General features: G+C 40.1%; 1 protein-coding gene across 2 annotated transcripts; it reads left to right on the top strand.

The window, feature by feature from the left end:
* RIPK1 (receptor interacting serine/threonine kinase 1) lies at nucleotides 1-22,740 on the top strand. Of its 2 annotated transcripts, XM_065052509.1 has the most exons (12): nucleotides 1-236; nucleotides 4,602-4,808; nucleotides 6,453-6,606; nucleotides 7,077-7,214; nucleotides 9,547-9,775; nucleotides 10,622-10,771; nucleotides 12,020-12,096; nucleotides 15,449-15,530; nucleotides 17,806-18,369; nucleotides 20,021-20,092; nucleotides 20,795-20,947; nucleotides 21,847-22,740. In XM_065052509.1, the coding sequence occupies exons 2-12, from the start codon at nucleotides 4,657-4,659 to the stop codon at nucleotides 22,131-22,133; spliced, it is 2,058 nt and encodes a 685-aa protein (XP_064908581.1). In that variant the 5' UTR covers nucleotides 1-236; nucleotides 4,602-4,656; the 3' UTR covers nucleotides 22,134-22,740. The 2 variants fall into 2 exon arrangements, with proteins under 2 accessions (XP_064908581.1, XP_064908583.1); XM_065052511.1 differs by lacking the exons at nucleotides 1-236; nucleotides 4,602-4,808; nucleotides 6,453-6,606; nucleotides 7,077-7,214 and adding an exon at nucleotides 7,677-7,863.

Below are 22,740 nucleotides of genomic sequence, written 5' to 3'. Positions count from 1 at the left end.
GACAGGCTCGGGCGGGCACGGCTCACACCCCTTTTCCCGGTGGAGGGCGTGCGTTATGTCGCACAGACCCAGTCACTTCGCAGCCCCATGAACAGCAGCACCGTTAACGCCCTTGAGTGAGGCAGGCGGAGCGGCTGGGCGGGCCGGGACCTCCTCCCGCAGCCGCGGGACACCCGCACCCCGCCGGGTCCTCCCGAGGGAGGCGGCAAGACGGAGGAGAGCGGCCCGCGGGCACGGTAAGGCACAGCAGACGGGGAAGGGGGTGTTGGGAGGGGAACTTGGGCTGCCCCGCCGAAATCGAAAGCTCCGCGTCACCCCTATGTCGCGAAAGCGCCGCTGCTGCGGGCTCCGAATCCCAGGGGGCTGCCGGTGCCGGGCTGGTGGGAAGACGCGCCTCGGGGCGAGGTGACCCGGCGGGGTTGCGGTGCATCCCGCACGCCTGCGGCGGCTTTGAGGGGGGGGGTCGCCCGGCCGCGGGGGAACCTCCGGAGCGCCGCGACGGGAAACAGCACTACGAGGTAGCGGAGGGGCGGCCTCGGCGGCAGGAAGCCGCCGGGAGGAGAACATGCTGAGTCGGCCAACGAGGAACTAGGCAGAGCTCGGCCTGGCCGGGAGGACTCGACACCGGCTCGCCCCTTCCTCCGGCAGCCGCGGCGGTACGGAGTGCCTCTGCTGAGACTACTGCAGTTCCCACATATGAACGCACATTCATGTGGCCACTGCTGTCCTAAACCAGAACTGTGACACTGTTGTATTGGTGCAAGCCGCTGCGCCCCCATCCCTACTTTCTGCCCTCCCTCTGCTTTGGTCCTGTGAAATACCTTCGCTTCCCTTGTCTTGGGCTCCTCCTTGCGTTCCCGGAAATGCCTCATGTAACCTACTGCAGATCTGACATAGATACTTGCTTTGCTGTTTCCAAAAGAAAAAAAAAAAACCTTCCTCAATGAAAAGATGCAGCAACTGAAAAGCCCGAGCCAGAAGGGAAAGGTTTAGACAGAGTGGGTTATGAGAGTTACAGCAAGACTTGAGATGCACTGATAGCTTTTTAAACATCTTCTACACATGCACTATTTTTGTCTTCTGCTGTAGGAACCCTTCCATTTTGCTTTTCATGTTACCCGTATCAGTGACACCAGCTTTGGTTCCTGTTTGTATTCCCTTCTGTTCCTAATTGATAACTAAGTGGCCACAAGTTTTGGTGTTTGGAAACCTGTTTCACTTTCTCTGATTATATCCTGTAACATCTCTCAAGTTCTGTCAGGATGATTAGACCCAAAGGGCTGCAATTACTGTGTGACCTTTTTCCAAACTCTGTGCTAATGCCCTCAGCAATCTTTCTTAGCCATGCAGGCCACACCAGATCTACAGCAGGTCAGTAACAAATTATTAAAACAGAGCAAACGGCTTTTGAATGGTGATCAGGCCTGATATGACCTAATGACCAGGTCATGATTCTTGGGAGTTTATGTGCCCTTTGGGGGTCAGAGAGGAGAACATAACCATGGTGTTGAAAAAAACAGTTACACTTTTATCCCTCTCTAAAGAAAACCCAAACATTTGTGAGCCGAACCCCCTCTTTTTTCAACCAGTCTTCAAAGTTTTCATAGCATGTTTTGGCACTTGTTAAATATGAACCCACCCCACCCTAATACAGATCTTCAGAATAGTATATTTTAAAAATTGCTTTATATTGCTGTCTTTAAATCTGTATACAAGTATACAGATGAGGGTGACCTTATAGAGCACAAATTAACCTCTAGAAGTATGCATAGCTTGTGTAAGGTTAGACTGAACCAAACCACAAGATTTCCATTCCCTTAACCACAGATATACAGTGTATGTGCTGATGTATCATAAGTGCTAAGGATCCATTTGAATCACTGTATCTCAATACAAAGCAGTAAACTTGGAATGTATTTGAGGCTTTGAGCTCCCCTCCTTGATTTCTGTATCATCTGACTTTCCAGGTAACATCAGCCAATACCTCATGTTAGACAGTATAATGAAATAAGTAGTCTTTGCTGAAAAACTTTGCTAGAGATTGCTTTCCTGTGATATCTATCCTACAAAAAAAAAAAAAAAAAAGAGTTTGAAATAAGTCATTTGATCAAAGAGCTTTTACTCAGAGTACCTCACTACTTGATAACAACAACAGAAAAAAGTAATAGCATCCTAGTAGTAAAGCATGCCTGGGGAGAGTTCCCTCCCACCTTATGAGAAAATTCCCTCTTATTGATGTTATCCAACTCATTTCAGCAGCTGTCTCATTGTTTCAGAAGTTATAACTTCTTCTGAATTTCCAAGCTTTCTGGTTATGGTGATTATAAGTTGTTTGATAGGAACAGGTATTAGCAAGGTAAATAGGAACAACGTCCTATATTGTTGCAGTATGAGGCAGGGCTGGTTTTTCTCAAGTTCCATGGTATTCAACAGCAACCCCAAGCTATCAAATAGTATTAATGCAACTTTAGAGATTCAGCATTCAAAAATACACATTTAATTTGCATTCACAAGAAGAGCACATGCAATTCTTATGAGAATAACTACTACCTAGATTATTGTTAGCATAGAAAAATTACCACAGATACGTGACTTTGAACCAATTCTTGAAAGGGAGACCCCAGATAAAGAAGCAAGGTTGTAGTTCATGCTATATTAAAGTCTCTCAGCTGGACTCAGGCCTTCATACCTGTGACATCCACCTCATCTGCACAACAGTCTGGCCAAGAAGGCCAGAGAACCATCACCAGAAACTTACAGGGAGACAAAAGCTCACCTGTGAGAGCAGCAGTGGGTATTCTTTGCAGCGCCATGAGTCATATATTACCCAACTATTTGATTAACTCTAAAGGAATTAAAAAACAAATGAAAAAAACTAATCCCCTCCTCCTTAACAACTATATTAGGCATAGCAGAGCTTACCTTTTTACCAAACAAATGCAGCCATATCCTCAGTCATGTGCTCATAACACAGGCTAGCACTCCAGCAAAACAAAATTTGCATCCTTTCAAAATCAGGAAAGCTCTGAAGAAATCAGGAAAACTCTGAAGAAGCACACCGTTCCAGATGTAGAGAGAATGTTCCTTGTCGATACAACAGCCCACAGAGTATTATATACACTTGGAAGAAGAAGCTCTTGCAGGCACTTTTTTTTTTTAATTAAGCTTATTCTTCCCTATTTTGGCTTGTCACACTGATCAGACAATTTCCAAATCTGCACATAAACATATCTCTTCCCTCAGACACCTACTCTCTATAGATGCTTTCACTACCTCTGCAGTTCCCAGGCTCCAGAAAGAGGCTGTGGTAATCAGGCTGCAGCTGATGTTCATAACAACTTTAAGCAATCTTTTCAATCAGAGATTTGATGATACATGTGCAAAGCAGTTTACAGGAGTTAGTATTCACTTGTTGGTCTGAAAAGTTTGCTACACTGTTTAGAGCTCTTAATTACCCGAATGAGCCAATCTACTGCTGCTAGTGGAACTTTGAAATGGTGCCTTTCTTCCAGCTTTGTGTACCTGCGTTGTAGTCACCCCAAGGGGAATAGAAACTGAACAGCCCTGCCAGTCTTTTGGACTTTACCTTTTCTCAGCAGACTCCTTACCTGATCTAAGGTGCTTAAGGTAAAAAGTTCAGGGAGGAAAAAAAAAAATGAACAAACAGAGCTTGTGGCTTATGCGTGTGCTAGCAATGCAGCTTGCTGGCATATGCCAAAGGTACTGTCTGTCTAGCCTTCTTTTAACGTTTTACCACCTGAGAGACATGTTAGGAAAGTAACCATCAGAGCTTTATCAAAGGCTTAAAATTATTGTGGCATCCACTGGGATTTACTTGTCTACCCATTTCATAGGCTCCTCCAAGCTCTCTTTTTCTTGGTGCACTTAGGAGATACTGCAAACCTTCACAGTTTCTTTGTTCCTCTTTCCTTTTGAGGGGCAAGGGAGAAGTTGCATTATATCCCCACCACAGTCCTTCCTACCATTTGTTTGCTTAAACTCAAGAGACCTATGAAAATAAGTTTCCCATAGAAGCTTAGTTCTTTCTTTCAACATCCAGAGAAACCTTTTGTTTGTTTGTTTTAAGCTTCAAGCAATCTCTGTAGAGCTAGATTTTCAAAGATGTCTAAAAAGAAGCTTGGAGTTACATAAATATTTGGGCACCTGACAGGCCCATGTTCAGGCAAGTCAGAAAATGAGACATCTATCAGAAGCATTGGACACTACATGCCTTGGGGATCATGGCCCTTGATTTTTCTGGGTTTCAGTTTTTACACATGTTAAGTGTAGGGACAGTACCAATCTACTGCATATTATATGGATAAAAACTATTTCTTAATGGCACTTTGACATCTTCAGGTAAAGAAATGGTTTTACATTGACTTATTAATAATATAACTGAAGGGGATTGACAGGATAAATCATAGTGATCTTTAGAGATCTGCTGCTGTGAGCACCACGGCATCTTCTGTTTCAAATGGAGGCCCTTTGTTCCTAAGGGTCGCGACAGTATACGCTTTTGTCCCACTCCTTACATAGGCACTTATTTGGTGGAACAGCTAGATGCTTGATAACAACACTTTTCTTCCTTTGTACTACAGGTCAAGGAGCACAAGGGTACTTTGTTTTAATTGTTAAGGCACAAAGGCTGCAAACATGTCGCTGGAAGATATCTACATGAACACCCAGGATTTGCTTGAAAAAGAACAATTAGATGCTGGAGGATTTGGAACAATTTCTTTATGCTTTCACAAGAAACACGGATATGTAGTATTAAAAAAAGTGTATACAGGACCCCAGCGCACTGAGTAAGTTACAGATCTTAGTTCTGACCTTTATCTTTCAGTTAGTCTAAGGAATCCTCTAAGCTCAATGGAGATAAATCTAAATAAAGTGTAATAATTTCAGATCTTTGGATCCTACAGATACTGCATGTGGGGAAAACACTCTAAGACAATGCTAGCAGCTGTCCTGCAAATTTTCGCTTTTTCCCTCATGAGCCAACTTTTTTAGTTTTAACTCATTGTTCCAGTGAAGTTTATTTTCTTTTGCAACATAAGAACCACTGTGAATTGTTAAGAATCAAGCAGACTCTTGCACACTTAAGGAAATACAATAACTCAGTGGGCACACAATATTTTCAAGTTTACAGATTAATTTTCAATATAATTGTCCAACCATAGGTATCCACTAGGAACGAAACACACATGAGCTATCAGCAGGACTCCAAACCCACAGGTATACTACAAAAACTGCAACCCTCTCTCCCTTGAAAAAATGCAGAGTGAGCCAAGCCAACCAATTTAATTCAAGGATTGAATTAGCTGTTGCTTTCAGTGGATTCAGGTCATACTGCAGCTCTGCTACCTCAGAGCCATAACAATCCTAAAACTCTCCCATGAGTCATTCACTGGAGAGAGACAAAAGACCATGTTCTTCTACTTTGGGTTATGATAAATAAATTAACAGAGTTTTTATTTTGCCAGTGGAAAGCAAATTAAGAGATTCTACTAGTTTGCAGACCGTAGTGACAGTCTGGGATGAACACAGTTAAAACAGACAAGTCTGCAAGGTTTATTTTTGGTTTTGTGTTTTACTTTCTCACTATACAGGTTCATAAATTTGTTATTCCTTGAAGTATTGAACCAAAAAGTATTAAGCAAATTTATAATTGAGCCTAATGCATACAAAACAACCAACCATTTTCTTCTCTAGTACTACAGAGAAACATAGAGGGAGAAAGCAGTTTCTTTTTAAGTCACAGGATAGGAAAGCATTAGCAAGCAACACAGTCTTACCATCTTCTTACAACCTTTTGCCCCATGACTAGAACAGCAGCAATAGTAAAAATACCCCCCCTTCTTCTATTTAACCTGCATACCTGTGACTATTGATGGGTTGTACTGAGGCCCAGGTAAAGAGTTAGGCTTTGAGTTCATCCTAGACCAACCAGTAATCATTAGTAAATGTTATCATCATCCAGTATGTGGGTGGATCCCCTGTAATAAATCAATTTTGAATGCGAGCATGAATACCAGCCCTTTGGGAAAGAGACCTGTGTAGTTTGCTGTACAAGAAGTAGTGGAGTGTGTCTTAATCATTGTCCAAAGGCTCTTTCAGCCCTGCCCTGTCTTGATCTCACCCCAGTTCAGGGATTTGGAAATAACACAAGCAGCACTGTACCCACAAATACACTTTCTGAAAAGCAGGCCTTAAAATTAGGCTGAGCAGACAGTCTTTGTGCAAGGCCTTTGAGCACAGACTTAGAGAATAGAACCTGGCATGAACAAAGCTCTATGAATTTAAAACTAGCTGAAGGTATGGTTCATCTTACAGTGGCTTGAGGGATGTTGACATTTTTGGCCATAGTTTTCATTATGAATCAACAGCATTTTCATCCCTGTGGTCTTTCTAGCCAGGCACCTAAGTTCGGTGTCATTTCTGTTTTACAGATATAATGCTTCCCTCCTTGAAGAAGGCAGGATTATGCGCAGACTGCAGCATGACCGTGTTGTAAAACTACTAGGTATAATTTTGGAAGATGGAAACTACTCACTTGTGATGGAGTATGTGGACCGGGGGAACATGATGAAAGTGCTACAGAAAGTGAGCAGTGAATTGCTTCATCCCTTGCCATTCCTTGGAGTTGATAAGATGCTTGAAAGGGACAGGATGTTACTGCCATCTCCAGAGAATGGACTCTTTAGTTTCTCTTTTTCCTTTCCATATTAAAGAGTCATGGGCAGCCCTGCCTTCTCTAGAGATGGCAGGGGACAACTATGGCTTTCCTGCCCATCACAGATGAGCAGACCACACTTATAGGTTCCAAGTTATAGGAGTGTCTGTAGGGATATGTGGAGAACTTGCTAAAGAAGAATGCTTTTGTAAATATGGAATGACTCTTGAATTACTTTAATCCAAAAATTTAAATCCAAGAAGGACCGTAGTTCTTTTTTACCATAGCTTGAACAGAGGTACTCCTGTGACTGAGAAGAAACTTTTTTAAAGACTGTTTTTTAACTTGATGGCTATAGTAGCATTTTTTAATAGATAGTACTTCTTGTTCTTTGTTTTAGCTCTCACTGCCTTTGTCAGTAAAAGGGCGTTTCGTGCTGGAGATCACAGAAGGAATGCTTTATCTGCATGAGCAAGGCTTCGTACACAAAGACCTAAAACCAGAAAACATCCTTGTGGACATGGATTTCCACATTAAGGTACTTGTTAGAACATAACTGGAGAGAGCTGGTGATTTGGGTTGAAGAACCCAGTTCAGCTGCATTGGTTAGTATTCCTCATTGCTAAAGCAACGCCTTTGTGGTTTACCGAGCTATTGCTACGTGTGTTAGCAGTGGATCACTGAACTATGGTGGCCTGTACAATCTCCAAACCTGAGATGTGCATGATCTTCCCCAACTGTGAAAAAAATCCACTAAGGTTGTTAAAAAATGAATAACATTGTTGAGAATTAATGAACTGCAAATAACAAAACAGCTAGAAAGAATAAACCTTAACACGTAGAGATTGAAGCGAAGTAGAATGACTTATGGATCACTTTTTTTGTCCTCTATTGCTGTAATTTATCCTCCTGTCTTTACCTCCTCCTTTTTTTCCCTTCTTTTGCCTATTACCTCTTCCTCTTTTGTCTCCCTCTTTTTCCCTTAGTCATCATTTTAAAATGACAGCCAGAAGCTACAAAAAAAGCAGCAGGAGACTACTTCAACGAATGGTTTATAAGCCTGTTCCAAAGCCCTTCTATTAACTTTAGTGGGCTTTTAGATCAATACACATAGATACACAGCCTACTGTTGAATAAACCTCAGTAGAATATGCAGCAGTCCTCATCAAATGTCCTCTCTGGTCAAGGTGAGTTGCTGAAATAATCACTCCATTACAGTTTGAAACTACAGAATAAATTCCTGTTGAGAGAGCTCTGATATTTGATATTTCTCACACATAAATTAGTGAGAAGCTGTTTGACAAGGTTAATACAGTAGCAAGTCTCAGTACAATATGAGCAGCTTGCAGATAAGAGGTATAAAATATCATTTTTGCCAAAAATAAAATTAAAAAAAAAATCACAATCTGCTTTAAATGTTAATTCGATGGGGTTTTTTTTGGGTTTCAGCTTGCTTATATGGACAGGATCAAACTAGGCTATCATCACACTGCATGACAAACTGAACTGGAGCCCAGGATGAAATTCAGAATCAGATAAGACTTCCCTAAGCAGCTTGATCAAAATTATAATTTAGGGCAGCTGTTGTATGATCTATCTGCCTGAATGGGTCTAACTTTGACAATATTTATAAAGGGAAATAGTTGTTTTAGGAAACTGCAAATATACGAAGATTTATATCTTCCTCAGTCATGTTAGACCTCCTCTCACTTGCAGATATGAACTTGGACTCCTTTTCCTCAGCAGGATGTCACATTTTCCTCTTCCTCTGAATATATGACCTCTAAATTTAGCCCAAAGCTTTAGAAACACAAGAGGAACAATAAGCTAGTTAGAGGCAAAAAGAGATAAAGAAAAGCAAGCTAGAAGTGAGGCAAGGTGTCACCTTGTTTTATCTGAAGTGATTTTGTTACATGACTCAGTTTGACAGCTGCCTGTGGCCGAGAGGCAATCCCGTTTTCCCTCTCCTGTTGCCTTCCTGTTCACTTGTGTTAGCACTGATGCTATAAACTGACCACCCTGCCCTGGTTTAGGTAGCCGAAGGAGCAGATGACAATTTGCCTTGTTGGCAGCGTTACCCTTCTGTTGGGGGGCACTTGGTTCAGCAAACTGGTGGAGGGCCTTGCACGAGGTCTTGCCAGTGTCAGGTAGGTGGCAGTGCTTGAACAGGAGGTGCACAGGGAGCACATAACAGGAGGCTGTGGAGACAGGAGGGAAGGATTACTGTCTTTGCCATCAGCCATTAGTCTAGTTGTAAAACTGAACCCTAAGGTTTCGGTAATGCCACCTTGTCAAAGCTCACAGTACCCAGGTATCCCTGCTCTAACTTACTCCATCGTTTTCTGCATCTCTTTGCCATACACATCACATCATTTTAGATCCTCTTCCTCCCTCTTTCTGTAGGAAGGTCTAAGGAAGTTGAGTTAAATGGACTCTAAGTGAAATGGGCAGTAAGGGAGGAGGGATATCTGCCCATCTCATAGATTACTTCTGGATTTGAATCCTAGCTTATTCTCATGTGAATCTTCTGCAACAAGCACTGCAAGCGGATCTTGAAAGTGATTGTCAATCTGAGCAAAACCAAACTTCTTTTTTCTTTACATTGTGCAATTGTTCTAAGTGGGATTAAGTTAATAATGAAGGTTCAGCCTAATGGTTTCCAGGTGGCAGTGATACTTTATTTAGGCAAAAAAACCCCATGAAACGGTAAATAGTTTGTTTTTCTTTCTCATAGCTGCATTGTTTGCAATGTTTCATTTTTAGATGAGCTATTTTAGACCAGCTATTCATTGTAAAATTGAGCACTGCATGAAATACTTGTTTATCTCCTCTTCATCACAGCACTAGCTCTGATTTGTCTCATTTTTCAGATTGCAGATCTTGGTGTTGCCTCCTTTAAGAACTGGAGTCGGCTGACCAAAGAAGAGGCTGTCCGACAGAAGCAAATCAAGAGCACTTGCCAGAACAATGCTGGGACTCTTTTCTATATGGCTCCAGAGCATTTACGCTGTGTTAATGTAAAACCTTCGGAGAAATCAGATGTTTACAGCTTCGGCATAGTGATCTGGGCAATTTTTGCTAACAAAGAGCCATACGAACGTAAGTTACTTCCAAAAGGATGCTATCATAAAATTATGTTACAAATGTTAAGAATTTAAAACTATAAAATTAAGATCAGTAGATTAAATTGCCTGTGCCCAAAAATAGCACCAGTTTAGCACCTCAGGGCCATTAAGAGGCATTAGTTGTCCATGCTTACAAGTCAGGAATGATGCAAGAATTCTGAATTGAAATGCAGGCATGAAACAAATCTATTCGCATCCACATGGTGGAGGCATAAATCTGCACTCACTGACAGAATTAGACAAACTTTGCCCAGGCCAGGATGAAAACTTTGATCTACACTATTTCCTGAAGTGGTCTAGTTACGTGTGGTTTTTCTTTCAACAGAAATGGCCCCACAGCCAGTTACTGCTTCTCAGCCGTGTGGTGTGATTTTCTCAACATGCAGTAATGTGCTCATGTAAAGGAACAGGAGCAGACTGTACAATTCCAGAGTAACGTTTTTTATAATTTTTAATGGATCTTTTGCTAACTAAATGGCTAAATGTTGCCTGTGTGGCCATCTTTGTGCTCATAACCAGTGCAGAGCACAACTGAGATTCAGGTTCTAGAGAGCTAAATCTGTTACCCTTACTTACACTGGGCATGTCTTGCATATAGAAGTAAATCCATCAACCTTAAAATAAATCTCTAATCCTTGGAAGTTGGGACAGTGGATCCAGATTCACCAATGTGAGGGATTTTTAGCTGTAAATCAGGCATCTTTCTTTGAAATCTTCTTTTACATATCCACAAATGCACAAGGAGCTGCTTCACTAGTTCTACCTACAGAATCATAGCAAAACCCATGATCAGGATCTGATAGGAAATTTTATTTTTCAGATGGTATAAATGAAGCCCAGATTTGCTTTGGCATCATGAATGGCAACAGACCAGACATAGAGGAGATCACTGATAAATGTCCAGTGGAAATTATTGACTTAATGAAACAATGCTGGGAGCAAGAGCCAGAGAAACGGCCAATCTTTGCAGGTAAGGCATTGCTTTAGGATTCTTTTTGTTCTGTATCTGTCAATAGTTTGTAATGCAGCAAAACAAATCAGTGTTTTCCTTTTAAAATATAAATTTTTGCTTTGAAAATAAAAGTGTGAATTCACATGCCCAGTAAAGCCTGTTCCCTGTACCCTGACTAAAAATAGGAACTGGTCCAACATTTAGAGATTTGACAAATACTAGTGAGTGGATGGAGCTAAGACACTTTATACCTGCTGATAATTTGCCTTCAGCATAGCATAATCTTCCTGCTGAAAGGGACAGAAAAGCTAATATCAAGGGACATAGTATATCATGGCTATGACTGAGAAAATACCCTATTGAAGCTAGCTTCAAAAGCTGTCCCAGTTTAGCCTTCCGTGAGCAATGCAACAGCCTGCGACTAACTAATCATCCTTTTGTATGGTCAGTTCCCAAAGCGCTTGCAGTCAGTAAAAGTCCTGACTGAATGGTCTGGGAAGGAGACTTTGAGCATTCAGCAAATAATTCAGAAGTCTTTATCTCCTCTTGTGTCTTCTTTCTGTCTCAATATGTAGTGCCAAAAAAACCCAAACAACCAACCCCAAGCCAAAACAAACAAAACAAACCCCATCACAAAACAAGAAAAAAACAAACACCAACCCACCAAAAAAACTCCTACATTTAACAGGAAATTGAGGATTTAGACAGGGGCACCAAGAACTTCATATACAAGCATGTATTCAGAGGAAATGTGCATACCAGAAGAAGCTCATCTACTGTTTCTGTTTTTAATCGGCATAATCTACTGTTAATGGATTGAGTTTATGCTTGCACTGGGTTTTAGCTTCTAGTTTTCTCATATGCAAACTACTGATATTTCTCACATTTGTAGATTATTTCAGCAATTCTGTCGTTAATAGAGACGGGATATTTGTTTATCAGATAGCTGAATGCGATTGAATGCATTTCATTTCTTAAAATGTGGCAACCAGTCCTTTGGCCAGTCAAGGAAAGGAGCTGTCAGCCACAGATCATAAACAGAGAGCTTTGATCCTAAAATGCAATGTAACAACAACAAAAAATAGAAATCATCCTGTTCTTGTTACTATATTAAGGCTGAATGAGCCATGTGAACAGATATAATTTTCCTGTTTCTGAGTTCATACAAGTATTTATTCAATCCTTATCCATCAAAAATTTTAGCAGTATAAATAACACTTATTTTCCATTGAAAACCACATTCACTTAATTATTTTCTTTTTGCAGAGATTTGTCAAAGATACAAGCCATTTTACTATCAAAATCTAGAAAAAAACATTGAAGATGATCTGAAGGAGTTAAAAGTAAGTAACTTTCTAAACAGTTTATATTGTCAGTTCTCCTCAACCTCACTTGTGTCCAGATTCTGCCACTTGGAGACTGGTCATGCTTGACTAACCCAGTTTCCTTCTGTGATAAAATTACTGGATTTGTGAATGAGGGGAGAGCAGTGCATGTCATTTACCCCAATTTTAGGAAGATTTTCAACGCTGTCTCCCAAAATATTCTTGTGTCCAAGTTTGGATGTTACTGTGTGGATGGGCAGGCTAGAAGGTGAGTCTCAGAGGGCAGCAGATAATGGGTTCTACTTCACCTGGGGGTCAGTGACAACTGCAGTAGTGCTTGCTTCTGCTACACTGGGACCTTCTCTGGTTTAGTCCTTCTATCAGTGACCTCAGGGAAGTGATGGAGCATGGTCTCATATGGTGTGCAGGTGACACCGAACTAGGAGGACCAGTCAATACAGTCACAAGGACAAGGCTTCCAGCTGCAGGTAGGAGGAATGGGATGACAGAAGCCTTGTGAAATTCAGAAAGCAGAAATACAATGTGCTACACCTGGAATAAGCCCTGACTTCAGTGCCAGCATGGGGCTGCCTTGCTGGTGAGCAGTGCTGCTGAGAAGGACCTGGGGGTGGTGGTGAGCAGCAACTTGGGCATCAGGAAGGCCACCAGCATCCCAGGCTGTGCCAACAGTGTCACAGGCAGCAGCAGACCTGCTCAGCACTTGTTAGTCCTGCCATATGAGATGGGGCTGAGGGACCGGGGCTGTTTGAGCCCAGACATGTAATGGTTTTGGGGGGACATAAATAGCAGCCTGCCCCTACCTGTGTGGAGTTTATTGAGAAGACAGAGCCAAGCTCTTCACAGCAGTGCATAGTTGGAGGACAAGAGACAGTGGGCATAAACTGAAATAAGAGAGATTCAAACTGGATGTAAGAGGAAAAAAAAAAAAAAAATCTTTTCCCCATGAGGACAGCCAAGCAGTGGGGCGAGTTATCCAAGGAGCTTGTTGAGTCACCATCATTAGTGACTTTCAACACACAACTGCACAAAGCTCAGAGCTACCAACTCTGATCCCATAAGTGACTCTGTTTTGAGAAAGAGGTCAGCCTGAGGTCCTCCAAGGTCTGTTGCCACCTGAGCGACACTCTGGTTCTATGCTAATACTTTGCAAAAGCTCCTCATATTTTCATTAAGTCTCACTCATGAAATAAAATGCTATTCCTAGAGATTCAAAAGTGGCAGAATCTGATTTAGAAGAAGCGTAAAAAACTCTGTAAACTATTGGTAATTTTAGTCCTGCATTCAGGCAGTGTCTAATGAGTCCCACACTGCTTGAGAGCAGGAAGCTTTACCACAGTAATAACAACAGGGAAAATTTGAAATTGCATGTGTTTCCCGAGTGTCCAAGTTGGTTTCTCTTACTTTTCTGGCTTGGTTTGTAAATTATGAGAAAAAGAAGGATTTCCTGACTGGAAATAAGAGAATGAGAAGTTCTTGAACAATTGGGCTGATTATGGAAGCTTTCAATCACAGATTTTATTAATTCACTCAGTAGTACTGACAGCTATCAGTGAGAACTCCTGGCATTAGGGGGTTAATCTTTGCAGTGACGTGGGTGTTAGAAGAGCACATACCCAGTTATTTTAACTAAGAAAATAAAAACAACTTGCTTTGTGAAACTGTTCATTTACTCTTTAAAGTGCTTCCTTCTGTCACTCACTCTACAGTTGTTGAAATGAAAGTTTCTAGTTTAGAGAACATGTGATGTTTATGAAGCACCAGTGACTGTTCAAAAAAGCAATAGAGTTTTGCAAAATGAAACAGGTGAAGCAGATTTCCTGGACTCATTTGACCAAACTTAACTCATGAGATGAAGTATATACATCTAATTTATGATAGCAGTCCCAAATCAGAATCATGGCCAATTATACTAGCTGCATTAGCTCTCTGCAAATATACCTCTCAAATCATAGGGACCAAAGGACCATTTAGAAAATGGGCCATGTGTCTATTACTTTCTCAGGAATTAAAGCATTTGTTCTGATCAGGGCACAGAATGTGAATACAGCATCCAAGGCAAGTCAGTGCAGTGAACTACTAATACAGCTTCCATAGCACCATGAGCTAGAGGATTTGGGCACAGCCTTCTCCCCATCTGCCCATCAGCAGTCACGGAAGCAGAGTCCACAGCATCCTAACTATAAGGACCATAGAATCACAGACTGATTGAGGTTAGAAGAGACATCCGCACACCATCTGGTCCAACCCTCATGTTCAAGCAGTTCAGTTACTCAAGTAAAATCTAAGGCACTAAGGTTATAATGTGCTGTAGAATGTCATCTTTTGTTTTCGCAAGGGACTAGATTTTTTGGGGAGGAAGAGATGGTAGTTGTTTTTAATCTGTGAAAGTGCTTCTTGCATTTAATTAAAAAAAACCCAACACACGCACAACAAAACAAACCCTACTTTAAAAATTACTTTACAAGTAAGAAGCACTGGGGGAAACTGAGAAATAATTTTTCCAGGTATTTTTTTGTAAATTATGAAAAAAAGAATGATTTCCTGACTGGAAATAAGAGAATGAGAAGATCTTGAGCAATTGGGCTGATTATGGAAGCTTTCAATCACAGATTTTATTAATTCACTCAGTAGTACTGACAGCTATCAGTGAGAACTACTGGCATTAGGGGCCACTTCCAGTGAATTCTGAATAGTGGGAACATCAAAAGAATAGAACAGGAATGGATTTTGCCTTTACTCACAGTGAAATGAGGATAAGGGTGAGAAGGGAAATTGTACTATATCTTTGTGAAGATTTGCTCTGAACTCCTTGTTCCTAATACTCTTCATAAAAGTCAATGTGACCATACCTGAGAATGTGAATCTTCTTTCTTGCCTCTTTCCTGTTGATGAAAATACTTACTAAATATAAATCCACAAAACAGAATGCACATTTGCTACCTTTAGCTCAGCAGCATCCTCTCACGTAGATTGCTTGCAGAAAGTCTAGTCATTAAGTACAAGAAAGACAATCAAAACCATTCTGTATGGATTAAGCTCATGCTGGTATGAGTATTGATATACAAGGGTATTGTTTGGCCAACTCAGAGTATTACAATAGATACTGCAGTTGCGTTGCAGTCCTTCCTCCCTTCATTGAAGGAAGGATTTTGTCCACCTGTAGCAATGCAATTGGTATTTTTGGTCAGGCTGTGCTTTCTGTGAGAGTATGGGATCTCTTCCCACAGATTCACAGAATCTGTTCAGGTCAGTTCACTGAGAAGCTGTGCTGTGTTCTACCCTACAGGTACTCCCTTTGGTTAAGCTTTTGCCTACAATAACTTGATCATTTGTTCTTCCTTATGTGCAGCAAGAATCAGATCATCTGCTGAACAGCATGCAGTCCCTTCAAATAGATGCTGTAGCAGAAGATACCAGTAGCGGTCAAGTAGGTAAGTCACTTACTAGCACATCATTATTCTGTGTATTCTGCCAAAGATAAAGTTGTGTACATGTACAAAGTAAGTAATCTCACCACTAAGGGGTTATGGAGAAACTCAATTGTTTGGTGCTTCATAGAGAATTGTAATCACGGAAGAGATTAAATTTGCTTCCTGAAGTCATTCTTACTGTTTCAAATTTTCCACAATCTACACTTTGAACCCATTTAATTTTACATGCTTCTGCTTTCCTATTCCAATAAATTTTATTTAACACTAGACTTTTCAATGGTCACTGTGATAAGTACTCTTCATATTTGATCTTTCTTCCCGTTCTTTCAGTCATGCCAAGTGCTTCGACTGTAGGCTTTAATTTCAGGAAGACTTTCCTTTTTCCCCACTCTAGCCTTTCTTGTGAATGCTCTGAATACGACCAGGGTGCATAAGTATAACATATTCCTTTGTTTATGATCTTGCTCTATGGAATCTCTCTGAGGAGTACTAATAGATGAATTTTCTCTCATATTTTCTAAAAATCTTGCATGAGTTGCATGTTTCGTGTTTTTTAGAGAGCTGCCTCACTAATACATGATGATAGTTACGGTTTTGTAGTAGTGTATCTGGAGTTCTTTTACCAAAATTTCTTAATCGCAAAGGATATAGGATCATATTTGCAACGCTGATTTACAAGGAACAATATCAAATTCAGTAGAAAAACAGTCCTGCTAAGTTTTCTCACTGCATCTGAAAGACATTATTAAATTAATTATGTTAACCTGTAACATGCAACTAATAAATCTTCCCCAAAGCTAAGCTTGCCATAACTGTTCTTCAGTAGAACTGATGGACTCAGTAGAGCAGCCCCACTGTTATATTTTTAAATGAGTATATTTTTAAATGAGTTGCATTTCCTTAGCAGAAATAATCATATATGACTGCAGCAGATTAAGATGCTCTTTTGGATTAGGTATGAAATGCTTTATTGTGAACCTACACTGCAGAAAGATACTATCTTGACAGCCTGTCAGTCAAAGTCAGTTTTTTTTCTCCAGTCAATGGGCATTACTCACACAGCAGTAGTGAAAGATATCCCACAGGATCTGTTCATACATCTCAAGTGTGCCCTGAAGAATGGATGCCATATAGTTTATACTAGTACTGAATTGCTAATAGCTGTCACTTTTGATTAGGTTGTTTCTGTATTAGCTTATTCTTCCCACTCCCTCTCCAGCAGCAATAACAAAAGCAGCAGACTAAGTCAGACGGAAGGTATACTAACATACAGCCGTCAAAAGGAACTAGTTTTGGTCCTGCCTCATATGGACTGAATTCTTGTCATTTGGAAAACAGACAAAACCACAAAACAATTCACTGGCATTATCTGAACAAAATAGAAGCACAAACATACACTCCAAACATGTACTCCAATTTTACAATGGTCTTTAAGGGTCCCTTGCTTTAGGCAATATACCACATTTTTTAGACTACTATGAAGCTTTCAGAACTTTTTAAGAAAGCAACTGTAGACCTGCCCTTAAAAACACAAGAATAAGTAGTAACAAGCAGATTTTTACATTCTTGTTTAGCCTTGGAATGCTGCAGCATGATCCAGATCATAACTCAGGACTGAAGCAGAGCTTCCTTTGATAGTAAGAATTAGTTTGAAAGATGTAGATGTCACAGACTATTTTATCTGGTAGGTGTTACTTGTAAAAATGTATTCTTGAGGACTATGAAAAATAAACTCGGATGCATCGTGAAATACCCAGATGGGGTATTTTACATAATAATTTGCAAACATGACTTTAATGACAAATTATTTGTGCTGTATGAAATAACACCTATTACAGTGGTGTTAATTTCCATCCTGTTACACTCCAATTTTGCACTGATTAAACTCCAGTTAATGCTGGTTGAGACTCACTAGTAAATCAGACCCTACATATGCCTCCACAAACTGTTTTTTTCAGTGGTTGAGAACTTGATGCCAACATAACCAGAGTGTGCAATTCTGGCACCACATGACTAAGTGAGATTTTGAAACTAATAACTTAAACAAGCCTGGACTTCCTAGATTAAAAAAAAAAAAAAAAAAAAATCAGTAATACTTCTCAGTAAAAGTATTCTGTAAAATAAAACACAGTTTATGCTGGAAGTAACATATATTTTCACCTTTTATATATTATCATAATATTAAAGGTAAATAATAGATTCTACAGTTTCATTGCAAAAAGTTACATACTTGCATTTGGATGTATTTCAAATATTTAATTTTTCTCCCTTTCAGATCAGCCTAATTCTCTACACAGCTCTCAAGGTCCCATGACCAGTCAGGTTAACGAAGCCCTGTTCGCTGCCTTCCCTGAGAACCAGCCTGTTGAGAGCTGTGAGACCTCATTTACACATGCTGATAACCTAGAAAGAAAACTTCAGTGTGAATACAACTACCATGCATTCGGAAGCCGGATGGATAAAGCAGTTCCACCTGTAGCATACACCCCTGAAATGAGAGAGGAAGAAAGGAGACGAAGAGTTTCCTACGATCCCTTTGCAAAATCATTTACTACTCCTCGACAGAGTGAACTGTATCCAAGAGCGGACAAAATGGGATCAAACACTAATCCGTATTATTGGCCACAACCAGCTGCAATAACACCGAAACAGGGAACTGTAGATATTTTTTATGAGCCAAACCGTAACAGTTTTCCAATAGGAAACACAGAGGTTCTCTATGGATTGCATCCAGCCAGTACCTTTAGCCTAAGTAAACCTCCTGTGCCTGAATCTGGCCCAAACCTGCCATCACAGACCAACATAAACTGGTATCCAAAGAATGCAGACACAGATACGGGTGAGATTCCTCCTCCTTCAACACCTATGTTTCTAAAAATACACTTGTTCTCTGAAACTGAAGCGGACAAGAGTGTTTTGTAGCTTATGTAACAACGACCTGCTTATTGCTAACAGTTAATCTGTGATATAGCAAAGGTGAATTTATTTCATGAAGTTCTCTTTGTTTACTTGAAGTTAATTCATGTCACTAAAATACTCTAGCTTTGACTTCATTATGCTGCTTTCACTGATTGGTGGCTGTCAACTTCAAGTGAGCCACTTACAAAGTATCAGCATAATAGAGGAGCTTCAGATCCAATACTTAACTCTTCAGCTACCAACCATCTAAAAGCAGACAGCAGATAATGCTACAGCAGCTACCAAAACCAGGAGCTGCTAGCAATAATTCTAGGAAAGCAATGGAAAACTTTTATCTCTCAAAATTGTAACATTCATACCATAGGTTCTGCTTGTGCAGAAACAACATTTGTAGCATTTCAGAAAAAAAAAAAGATGGGTATTTTTAGCTTGATTTGCAGCATGAGAAGAGCCTCCTGAGTGCAGGGAACTGAGGCTCTTAACTGGTTTCTTTAGAGGGCTGTACCTTTTGCTGATGGGGAGCTTCTGTCAGTATTTGCTAGTGAGCTGTGGAGTAGAAAAATATGAGACAAAGGAGGAAAAGAACACTGAGCATTGGCAAAAAGTATAAATAAATGGTAACTAGAGGCCTATAAATTGTAACTTCTAGGAACTAGAGGTATCATGAGATACATTAGCCTGCTTCTGAATGCTTGATATTTTTAGTGTGGCATTCTTTTCCAGGTAGTATCACCAAAAAAAAAAAAAAAAATCAGCGATGCCTAGCCAGTGCTACAAAAGGTGTTACTCTTAAATTATTTATGCAGAGGCTGTAATTACTGATTTATGTGGATTCATTTACTGTAATAAATCTGAGAGCTGTCATGTAAGAAGGCAGGGATTAGAAGTGTCAACATAGCTAATAAAGTCTTTTGTTCAAAAGAAAAAAAGGAAACAGTTATTAGTGTAGCAGACATCAGGCTGGGATGCAGAAGAGCTTCCATTGTCTTTTTGGGTGCCCATAAGCTAGTCACTCTTCCTGCCCTGTCATGAGTTACAGAGCTCTGCTGTGGGCATCCAGATTGATTCCTGCCCCGGGCAAGAAGTTACATCTCTGGTACCGCAGAAGATGCAGTGGTGTCCTGTACCTTTGCTGGAGCCAGTCACAAGCATCCTGTTATTAAAAACTGCGATTAGTCTCAGCAGTAGGAGCACACTTGGGAGTTTGGAATTTTCCAGTTTCAATGCCTGACATGAGGCAGCTCAGTCCACAACTTTGGTGTGCTCTGGTCCTGCATGGCTGTCTACTAGAGAGGAATTCATACACCCACGTGGAAGCTTATTGTCTTCCCTGGGATCCAAGGATGATCAAAGTTGTTAGTCACTGAGCAAAACCACAACAAGGTCATTGCTTTAAGTAGAGTTATTCAAGGAGATAAAGTCATGTTAATTAAAAAGCTTCTCTTCTCTTTGTATTTAAGAGCACAAACTAGGTACTCATACTGTTACAAATACAGCAGTCATTTTTAAGTACGTTTGCTTTTTTATTTACATAATGCTTTTGGCACCTTTTGTTTTCCCTCTTTGTTTAGGTAACAAGGATTCTACTTCTTTCACAAAGGGAACTTTTGCATATTATCCTTCTGCATCCAGACTAAGCACAGGTAAGTGCTGTAGCCTTCATCTGTCCTGGTAGCCAACAGGCTATGCATTGCATCCTGATCAGTACAGCAAAAAACTTCAGGATCTTGAAATAATTTATGTTATTCTGTAATACCTCTAACCATAGCTGACGTTATCAGTACTGGTATGTAAAATAATTCCTGTCTCTAGCAGGACCTGTAAACAATGTTAAACGTGTACTTGATTGATCAAGGACAACATCTTATTTTATGTAAAAGAGCTTTTAAAAACATAAAGGCCTTGCAAGATCTCATGTACACCTAAACCAGTCACCTTCTTGGTTTAAACGTCAAGTTGCTGTGACGCTACCCAAGTCCTGAACCACATATGCCTTTGGAACAGCTGTCCTTTCTCACTCTGGATTTTTAATACAAATCTCTAGCTGCAGGCTTCACACTGATCAGCCTTCCTTGGGCCACAGGTCTCTACAGTTTAGCTGTTTTAAACCCCTGAAATGCTGTCTTGTTCCTCAGGCACTATTAATATATGCTCCTTTCAAGCTGTGTTATTTGGAGCATCCTCAACTCTTTAATTAACCCTTGTAAGGTTTGTCCAGGTTGTAAGTGGTTTACAGGCACAAAGAAAACTTGAAATCCCAGGTTTCCCTTAGAATCTTTAGATGATGAGCCACATGTGACAAGGAAGAAAAGTGTGAAGTTTCTTTATAAAATTCCCTTATACAGAAGATTCAGTCAAGTACAACATAACTAACAGTTCTGGAATTCAAATTGGATCCTACAATCGCATGAAGATTGAAGAGCAAAATCAACACATCAGCACTTCTCCTGTTGCTACAGAAGCAGTTTATACGCATTATGAAGCAATGGGTGTATTTGGTAAGAGAAATATCTCCTTAGTTTTGATGTATTCTCCCCATATATTTATCTGAGAATCATTTGGCTTGAAAGTAGCACAGCTTTCTCCCTCTCATACCTGAGAAACAGCTGTTTGAATCCCTCTCTGATACATACTTAACTGTGTATAAAATAAGTAGGGGTTTGTGCTAATACTGTTCTGTAATACCATGTACCTCATTTGTCCTGTAGTTTCATGATCTCTTAGGAGATCAGTACAAGTATGGATGTATATGCATCAAGAACAAAAGAAATAACAACACTCAAAGTGGTAGAAGCAAGGCTAGGATTGGTGGTCCTCACCTGAGTTATAGTTTAAATCATAGACTATCCCAAGTTGAAAGGGACCCACAAAAATCATCAAGTCCAGCACCTGACACCACACAAGAAAGCCTAAAAGTTAAACTGTGTATCTAAAAGCATTGTCTACATGCTTCTTGAACACTGACAGGGTTGTAGACATGATTACTTCATCTGGGTAGGAAGATTTTGAAATTTAATTTATTTTCATTGGTCAATACCAAATTAATCTATCCCTGTGTATTCTTAAGTAGTGTTTCAATATAGAACATACCATACAGACATCAGAACTCTAAGGAGGAGATTTTCAATTTTGCAGGTTTAAGTGACAAATTATGATAGCCTCAGATCAAAAACCAAGTCCAGCAACTGACCTGTGAATACACGTGTTGTGAGTAGGCATTTCTTTCTGGGCATCACTGGGTAATACTGCCTCCATGAAACCCACTTCTGTTTGTGTCACTAAAATTCTGTCTCTTGATATTACCAATAAATAGTTGAGAGAAGACAGGTGTCATAGCGCAAAAAGTAGAAGAAATGTTAATCAATGCCATTTGCTTATACTGTCTTTCTTTTTGCAGACAATACTACTGTCCTGACTGAGAAACATCTGAATCTAGTGAGAGAAAATTTGGCTAAACACTGGAAGCACTGTGCTCGTAAACTGGGCTTCTCTGATCCCGATATTGAAGAAATTGATCACGACTGTGAACGAGATGGACTAAAAGAAAAAGTTTACCAAATGCTGCAGAAGTGGGTCATGAGGGAGGGCTCCAAAGGTGCCACCGTTGGAAAGCTTGCCAAAGCCCTCTTTGGCTGCCACAGACTTGATCTCCTTACTGGTTTGATGCAAATCAATGAGGAATAAGTTGACTGAGAACTGGGAGGAAATGAGGGTATTTTTTCCTGAGGGCCTTCCAATAACAAGTAATAATTCTGAACAGACTTTCTGGAGCTCTCCTTTTTGCACAGACTTTTTGGAACACATTCTTTCTGCCACGCAGTTTTCAGTGAATACCTTCCATAAATCAAGAAGTTTATGTCAAGACAATTGGTCTTCCAGAGGATAAAAGAAAATAAGCATCTTCCTTCTGAATAAAATGATTGTCCAAAGATAGTAACAACCAAATGCAATAGTAATATCGATTGAAGGAGAAGGTGTTATACAAAATTTCTAGATTCCATCCTGAAACATGCTGGTACCCTTGTTCAGTTCTGAACAAGTGTGACATTTCAGAAAAGCTAATATATCAGTAATAATATGTGAAAGACTGACTCCTTGAAAATCCCAGACAGAAAACAAAATAAACTTAAATCTTGCCAGAAGTGCCAATACTTACAAAGGTACTATCCCAGATTGCTAAGTGAATATGATATTTTAAAAATCTTTTTATATTGTTTATTAAATACAGATGTCTGGAATAATTAAAAAAAAAACGGTGTGAATAAAAGCAAAAATTACTTTTGGCTTTAAA

The sequence above is a fragment of the Columba livia genome, chromosome 2 (genome assembly GCF_036013475.1).
Source record: "Columba livia isolate bColLiv1 breed racing homer chromosome 2, bColLiv1.pat.W.v2, whole genome shotgun sequence".
In the NCBI taxonomy this organism is placed as follows: domain Eukaryota; kingdom Metazoa; phylum Chordata; class Aves; order Columbiformes; family Columbidae; genus Columba; species Columba livia.
The sequence above is the reverse complement of the archived record's forward strand: the minus strand, read 5'-3'. Positions and strand labels throughout refer to the sequence as shown.